This window comes from Pyxicephalus adspersus, chromosome 2 (genome assembly GCF_032062135.1).
Source record: "Pyxicephalus adspersus chromosome 2, UCB_Pads_2.0, whole genome shotgun sequence".
NCBI classification, from domain to species: domain Eukaryota; kingdom Metazoa; phylum Chordata; class Amphibia; order Anura; family Pyxicephalidae; genus Pyxicephalus; species Pyxicephalus adspersus.
The window spans coordinates 155,477,884-155,486,444 of NC_092859.1; the positions used below are offsets into that span (position 1 = coordinate 155,477,884).

Sequence of the window (8,561 nt, forward strand, 5' to 3'; positions counted from 1 at the left end):
CCCTGTCAAAGTATTGATCTCTATAGGCCAGATCAGGTTTTAATATGCCAGAACCAGTAAAATGATAAGATCATTAAGGTTATGATGATCATGTCAGCTAATGGCCTCTTTTCATTTTATTTTTTTCTGCACAAAATTGACGTTACCTAGCCATTACCTGACTTCTAATAATAAAGTACTTGTGTATCATGACTGGGACCTGGAGTGTCCACATACATTTGAACGCTATCTGGTGAACTATATGTAATGATTAGAATTGATAAATGTTGTGATCGCCATTTTTCAATGCTGAAAGTGCCAACCTGCAAAGATTAGTGATTTATCCATTTTCTCTACAGAAAAAGGCAAGCTGAAGGACACAGACTATCCTCTTGTTGCCCGAATTCTGCATGGTCCCTGTGAACAAGTGTGTAAGGTTTTCCTAATGGAGAAGGATCAAGTGGAAGAGATTACGTATGATGTGAGATAATTATATATTCTGGTGTAACTATTCCTATAATGACTGTAGACAATGACTAAAACAATAGTCCTATAGCAATACTGGCCTTGTGTTTGGCTTGGTTCACATTTTTAAAGCCTGAGCATTAATATATGTTAAGGATAGACAACTCAATTACTTTTTTGGAGCTGGCAATTTACCACAATGGACTTGTTGATGAACCTACAATTTTTCATAAAACAGCCATAATGCAAGTATGCGAATCAAGTCTATTGCAACCAGTATGATGTTGTCTTGTATGGGCTCCATAAATGTGAGGATGTCTCCATGAGGCTAAGACTTTCACTTTGCAGCTCTAGGGTTCCAATTTTAAATCTTGGCAATGTCATCCTTGTATGGAGTTTGTATGTTTTTGTGAGGGCTAATTGGCTTTTCTCCAAATTGGCCTAAGACTATGTTAGGAACATTCAAACATGGGATTTATAAAAATGGGTGGTCAGAAGGAGGTGACTTTTTACCCATCATTTACTTTTTGGTTACCACTTTTGAAAGAGGCCGGATTAACGAAAGGACAATGAGAGTTTTTATGGGGGTGATCAGTGTTTAACTGCAGAACCTAATCTAAATTAACCCAAAATAGTGCCCTGAAGTTCTGTTTGAGTATTGATCGGTACTTTTACCATTCACTTATCGCCAGTTTAAAAAATAAGAGTTTGTGAATCAAACATCTGTGAACTCCACTCCACTGCAAAACTTGGTGACGGTGCTGGAAAATATTGATCTTTTCATCTTATTGCCTTTTTTTTCAAAGAGACTGAATACAAAAATACAAAAAATGTATTAAAAAACTTTTTCGTTTATTAAATGGGTCCCATGACTATGACTATGAAAGAGACACTAAATTGGCAGGAAAAGTTGGTGATATCATTTTATTGTTTGTACAACACTGTTTGTATTGTTGGCACATTTTAAATGTTGTTTCTATATACCAGTATGCATCTTTCTTGGCTGTTTCTCATATTGTTGTTAAATGCAATGTAAGTTTTCTGTTCTATATTTTATGACAACTACACTAAAAAACCTGGGTATGGTGCTTTTTTTTGCATATTTTTTTGCATATTTGCATATTTTGATAATGGTTGCCTGTCCTCATTGTTGTTTTTTTGTTTTATCAAATCGTATTAGGATGTTGGATGAGGACTCATGACTGTAGAATGTACTGTAGAGCAGAGGTCGCCAACCTTTTCAGGTCTGCGGACCATTAAAATCACTGGCTCCCGACCGTGCATGCACAGGTGATGTCATTATGACATAACCTCACCCAATCTCCCATCGGAGATCTGGGCCTGCAATGGGAAAATGGACGGGTTGTGTCTATGACACAGCCTGCCCACTTACCTGAGCCTGGGAACTGCTGGGGGTACGTTGTCCACGGCTCTGGCCGGTGTGTCCCTCCAGCAGGGTCCTTCTCCTGAAGGTGCACCAACCAGAGTCGCAGACCCCCAAAATTTTCTCACGACCGCTGGCGACCGCTGCTGTAGAAGGTTCATAGTAAGAAAAGCACATGAAATGGCACGCCATACATTGTGTTCAATTTTTTTTTTCCATTTCTTTAAAGCAACACTTCAAATTCCTCATTCTCCTTTGTATCTATAATCATTGTGGAGCAATTCATTATTAAAATTCCCAATGCAAACATAGGGTTTTCAAGAGGGACAGATCCTGGCAGCCTAACCATCTTGTTTGTGATCTATGTGAACAATTCACAATAAAATCACCTAGATAGGTGGGCAGGGGGTTATGGTAAAGTTCTTGCTATGCTTCCTAAGAATCTTTCAATGGGGTTCCTTCATTTATTTGTATGTTGTATTTCTCAGGTGGCACAATATATTAAGTTTGAGATGCCTGTACTAAACAGCTTTATTCAGAAGCTCAAGGAGGAAGAAGACAGAGAAATCATCAAGCTGACGAGGAGGTAAAGTAGAGTGAATATCATATGAATGTGCTATGGGCTCCTAATACAAAACCACTCAGAATAAATGTTTAGGAAATAGAGAAAATGAAGCAATGAAGTCAGAACTAAGTACTCTGTACAGAACAAAATCCACCTCTTTCAAGAGATCCTGAAGCAAAATTAATCTACATCTTTCTATTATTTAGGACAGCCATCCTTAATCTGGGTTCGATTAAACCCTAGGGTTCCTTCCAGAGGTTGCTAGGGGTTCCTTGAGCTTTTCCTGACCTCTCATTTGATGGTAACCTCCAGGGGTGTAGTTGTAAGAAAAGAAGAGGTGGCACAGTAAGCGCCCACCCCACTACACCCCTGCCTATGTGTCACTTAAAGGAGAAGAAACTTCCCCCAGCGTGACATCATGATACCAGAACCCACCCACTCTCCCAACGCAGGTCTGAGCCTGTGGGCGGGTTGTGTACAGAGACAACGCACCCACAGCCCTGAGCATGCAATTCCATATGGGAGACTTGGTTCACCGCTCACACCCTGGAGAATTCTTAGCAAAATAAGAGAAGGTACCCGTGCCCACTCCCGAAAAATGTGAGGGCACGACATTCCCACCCATGCCTGCCCCACTACACCCCTGGTAACCTCAGATTTTGTGCCACTTGGCAGAGCCAGTAGCATGGCTCTAGCTCTTTTTAACTATCTGTAAGTGGGTCATTCTTTCCGTTGATTGTCAATATTAGTTGAATTTTTTTCCATTGACCTCCTATGGCTTTAGTAGGGGTTCCCCATTAACCTGATTTTCCTAAAGGGTTCCTCAGGGGTAAAAATTTTGGGAAAGGCTGCTTTAGAGTAATCATGTAAGCAGGTCACATGTACTAGTTCTTTAGTAAAGAAGGCATGGGGGTGCTGGTAAGACCCAGCTGCTAATGGGTGACCATGTCCCTATTTTATTAATGCCAGCAAAACTTTTCCCATAGATGTCAAATATTTGTTTTGTGTATTCAATCTATGCCTAATTGATGATACTATGATAATGAAGAGGCCTGAGACTGCTAATGGGCACCACCATATTGGATGTGACATCAGCGGACCTGGAAGACTGAGCTTTTAATAAAATGATGATCTTTAGTATTCCCCTGCTATTATTTATTTATGTTTGAGGCTCACCAATCATCCATTTATCTCCTTGTAGGGCAGAGAGGATAATAGGAGCTTGCACACAGCGGAGCACTGTATAATGACAGAAGTGGCATCTCCATTCCGCACAATTAGCTCTTCCATTGTTTATCTTCTGAGTGCACTAGTGGCTCTTCTCCAGCCGGCTTTTTTTTAATTGCTTTATGGATAAAAAAATAATATTTTTTTTTGCTGAAATCCTAATGTTAGCTATGAATGCTCTTGCTGTCTGCCTACATAACAGTGGCAGGAGGAAGGGAGCAGGGGCCAGAACATACAGGAACTGACTCCCAAAAAGTGTTTAGATTCCTAATAAAGTACAAGTCCCAAGATGGGGGAAAAAACATGTTTCTGTAAGGACAGCAATGACTGCTCTAGTCCAAAGGCAGAGTAGACAGGTGAGGAATCATGCAGAGCCTCTGCATGGCCCTTAATCCTCAATTGTGACACTTAATTGTGCAGGTTCCCTTTCCTTTCCTACCCCAGTCCTCATAACACAGTTCTTTTTTTATATTACAGGTACACATCACTCCGATTCTTTATTGAGCAACGCTTGCATGACATGGCTAACAACCCTGCCACCATATAGACCCCAGACCCTGCACTCTGCGAATGAGCCCAGATCGTGTGCACCCATCACCTTGCCTGGCCTGGTTCTTGGAATCAGCCACGGAATCCTCATTCTAAAAAAAAGCACATTCAGCTTAAGTCTCTCCATTATTGGAGGGGATTGCACTGTATTGTAATGCTTCCAATAACTCATTGAATCAAGTAGCACTGCATTATTTTCAATATTGGAAAAGAAATGAAATCCCAGCCTTTATGTTGTTGTATTGTGACCTTGGTGTGCTACAACACATGGTGTTCTTATGAATTTAAACCACTGTGGTTCACAGTATCAAAGACACTTAAAGTGTTTGTCCTGTGCTTACTTGAAGTGACGAAATGGTTACAGATTGTTGGAGTTTAATGAGGTTATCGGTGATGTGAATTGGACCAAATCTTGCTATGCTCAGTGAGTAAATGACCAAATTACAGCTTTGTTAAAAAAACAATTTGAATGTATATGTAATTTAGCTGTCATAATTCTATCAGCAAATAGAAGTGATGGTTATAATGATGCAGGAATGTGAAGCCTCAGCCCATTCAGGTTTGCAATTTGCACACTTGTGCATTGTGGGTGAGATGTATTTTTAATGATTCCCCAATATCCATCTACGAGATATAGATTGTAAATCCTAGCAATGGGTGTACTAGTTGTGATAGACTGAGAGTCAGTTCACAACCCCCCAGTTTGCAAACTTGCAGATTGGGTGCCAAGTGGAATTTTATTAAATCGTCTTTAGGTCTAGGTATAAGAAATATGCAGGAAAAGATAATGCCTCCAAATCAAAAGCACAATGTTTACCTAAAACAATGTAATTTTCTTATGTCATAATGACAAAACTCACAAAAGCAACATTATGAATGATGCAAAAAAAAAAAGGACTCTGCATTTATAAATATTGGCCCAGAATGATCCAAGCTTTGCTTTTAAAGCCTTCTGAAAATAGTCGGAAGCTGAGGAACAGTTTAAGACCAACTGAGCTTGTGTGTAAAGTGGTGATTGTTCTCATGAAAGACTGGAAGAAACTAGAGAGAAGACTGATACCTTAAGAACTGGTTAGGAAATTCATAGACTGGCATATTGCTTATCAAATGAGGTCTGCCCATTGTTGTGATGGCCACCATAGCTTGGGCCCATCGTGACATTCTATTCTCACTTGGGTTAGTCTAGGTACCAGTCAATAAAAGCTTGTTCTCCTTTCCTTTAAGGATAAACCTAAACTAGTTAAAGCATAGAATAGAAACTCAAACATGAAAATAAATGGTTCATCCAACAAAGACCAAACTAAAAGAGCTCTACAAATCTTTCTTTTTCTAAGAAAGAATCTATACAATCTTCTTAATAATAATAATAGCAAACAAAGTATTTCACATAGTATCTTCTGTGATTTCCATGCCCCTAGTGACGACCAATGTCTTCGGAGACACATTGCTCAGTTGATGGTGCTTGATTTACGGGATTTGACCAGTTTGAATGGCCCTGTGTATTATTGCATTGACTAATGTGTGTGTTTTGTAATATTGCTGGACTGTGCTGAGCTTCTAAAATTTATGTTATGTCTGTGTGTTTTTTCTATCTAACAAATGTGAATTTTTTGCCCAGTTCCCTTTCCCTTCCGAATAAAGCACTTTGCAGTAACATTCACTTTGTGTTTTGTATGGGAGTTTAATTTTACATTCAGCAAATCAATTGTTATGGCATATCATAACATCCTTTATATGTCTGGCCAACATAAGAATGAGCATATTTGGAATTTATGAGATGGACAGGAAAAGGATTTAGACAGCCGCTGTCAAAGAATCAATAAGGGAATGAGAGGAAGCACAGCTAAGTTTGTCAAGAATACAGTAATGTATAATATGTTGTATACATATTGTCTTGTTGGTGGGGTTGCATGGGGTCAGTATCTCCCATTTTAAATCTATCTCACATTAGAATCAAAGGACTATAACTCATATCACAATTTAAGTTTAAAGTGGACGGTTCACAAGTAATGATGGCTAGTTTATGACACATTACCTTTTAAAATGCTCCCCATTCCTTAATATTGAATAAGAGCTAAACTGCAACCCTATGTAAGAAATTGTGCCTCCCAGACGATCTATACTGTGAATGTATTCACAAAATATCTGCCCATTATGGCAGACATTCTTGACAGAGACCACTTTCAGTACTGAGATGTTGGCATTTCTCTTCACCATCTTCATCCGGTCTTCCTGGTTTTATAGTTATTAAGCTCTTGATTGGCCAGGTGGTATTCTTGTATAATCACATGGTAGGTATTTGCCATTAAAAAGCTGTGCTTGGGTTTTAAGACAAACTAAAAGTAGAACTAAATACTCTTATTCTTCACATCCAAGAATGGTGCCATCTTAGCCTTTATTAGGATTTACAGTTGCCATGTCAAAATTGGACATGGACACATGGATTTCCTTCTGTTATCACTTGAAGCATTACAGGTAAATATCTTGGAAATGTTTATTGGTGGTTTAGTTATATTTAAACAATGACTGGGTAATTACAATTGCCAGCCCCTATCCATACAGCTAAAATTGTTTTATCTAAATGTAGACAAAAACCTGGTCCTCAAGAGCTATTGTCCCCACTGTGACTTGAGGTCTTTGCTGACCTTCATATTACTACAGGACCCGGTACACTAGTAAGTCTCTATCGCTTTGGAAGATGCTTTCCAACTCTCAACGCTTCCCAAAACAGGGTCCTTGCTCAGTTTCATGCTAGCCTTGTTTCAACTACTGAAAGCTGCAGTCTCATAGGGACTTTTTCTCCATAAAGGTACAGCCACACACCAAAAGAGTCTAAATATTGTCTATTCATGGCACCAAATGCAAACAAAAATGTCAGCTGGTCTGATCTGCTTGAATCTTGCTGAAAGACAGTAAAAAATAATCTTTAAACTACTCCATGTAAAACCAGGGATTTTAATTTCAAATATTTGCAAATACAGCCTGGCAAAAAAGTCCCACTCTATAATTTTGTTGGACCACCTTTAAAATGTGATTATGGCCGACATTCACCATTGTATTGTATTTATAAACCCATGCAATGTCACAACATTTAGTGAGTTGCTTCACTGTTTCCCCAGGATCTTGTTTTGATGATGGGACAGTTGGACCAATGTGTAAAGTCTTTTCCAGCACATGGTAAAAATTCTCACTGGGGTTCAGGTCTGGACTTTGTGGTGGACAATCCATGTGCGAAAATGATGTCCCATATTCTCTTTCACAATTTGATCCCAAAGAATCCTGGCATTGTCATCTTGGAATATGCCCATGCCATTAGGGAAGAGAAAATCCATTAATGGAAAAAAAACCTGGTCATTTGGTATATTCAGGTCATCTGAACTCATCATAATGTTGATAAACCTGGTCCTGATCAATTGGAGCCACCACAGATCATAGTGTTGCCTCCACAGGCACCCCAAGTCGTACTACCGCCCCCACAGGCTTGGGGACTTTGTATTTGACCAGGCAGTATATGTGAAGGTCACACTGTTGCATCAAAGCAAGTATGGCCCAGAACTGTAAAATGAGTAAATTGACTATGGGGATACAGTTATGGCTTCATTATTGATACACAAGTTTTAGTGGGTTCACACCTTCATTACAGTCCTGTACTATGTGTTCCTGGATAGAGTTTCTCTATCCAGGAACACAGTGTGAGTTTCTCTGGCTGCTCATGAATGAATGCAGCGTGGGAAAAATGCTCTGATTTTTCCCACATCCGCATTTATTCATAAACGCAAGCCGCATGACTCGGGACTCTGAGAGGAAGATTACCGCAGCTGCATTTATGAATGGACCCGTGAGAATCCTCCTCCCAGTGCTTGCCCTCATTCTGACCAGTAGTGCCTGGGGATCGCTCACTGACAGGATGATTCTGATGGCTGTAGTTATGAATGCAGCCGTGATAATTCTTCTATATTGATTTCCGATGGTTTTGCAAACTTTTGCGAACCCATCTGAATGCCGGAGACATTCTCGCTAATCCCTAATCACAATCAATGTGGTGTCTCCATCTGTCTACAGATTGTTTCATATTCCATATTAAGTCTTCCCTCGATTTCTTCATCTATTTTATTGTATTGTGTGTGTTTGGCAGGATGCCCCTGTGGTTTGGGGTTTGTGCAGTTCACGTCTCTCTGTGCCAAAATAATGGAACTACCACCTCGATGTTCGAATTTTTCCAATTCTTCATTCTATAATGAGCGGTTATTACAGCCTCTCGGGGCATCCCACTGTCTGCTAAAATTGCTTTTTCCACTTTTTGTATATTGGCCAGCCAATTATCATTAAACCTCATTATTGAATATGGTGCTTTTATGTTCAGCTACATTTAGGGTAGACAAAAATAAACAA

At 39.5% G+C, this 8,561-nt stretch overlaps 1 protein-coding gene across 1 annotated transcript in view; it reads left to right on the forward strand.

Moving 5' to 3' along the window:
- Positions 1-5,829, forward strand: part of RASSF2 (Ras association domain family member 2) — a gene marked incomplete in the record, with an annotated part of 28,431 nt that extends 22,602 nt beyond the window's left edge. Inside the window, 3 exon segments of the mRNA XM_072402840.1 lie at positions 339-460; positions 2,317-2,414; positions 4,098-5,829. Coding sequence (XP_072258941.1) covers positions 339-460; positions 2,317-2,414; positions 4,098-4,167 — 290 coding nt within the window.
- Between the last annotated feature and the right edge of the window lie 2,732 nt (positions 5,830-8,561).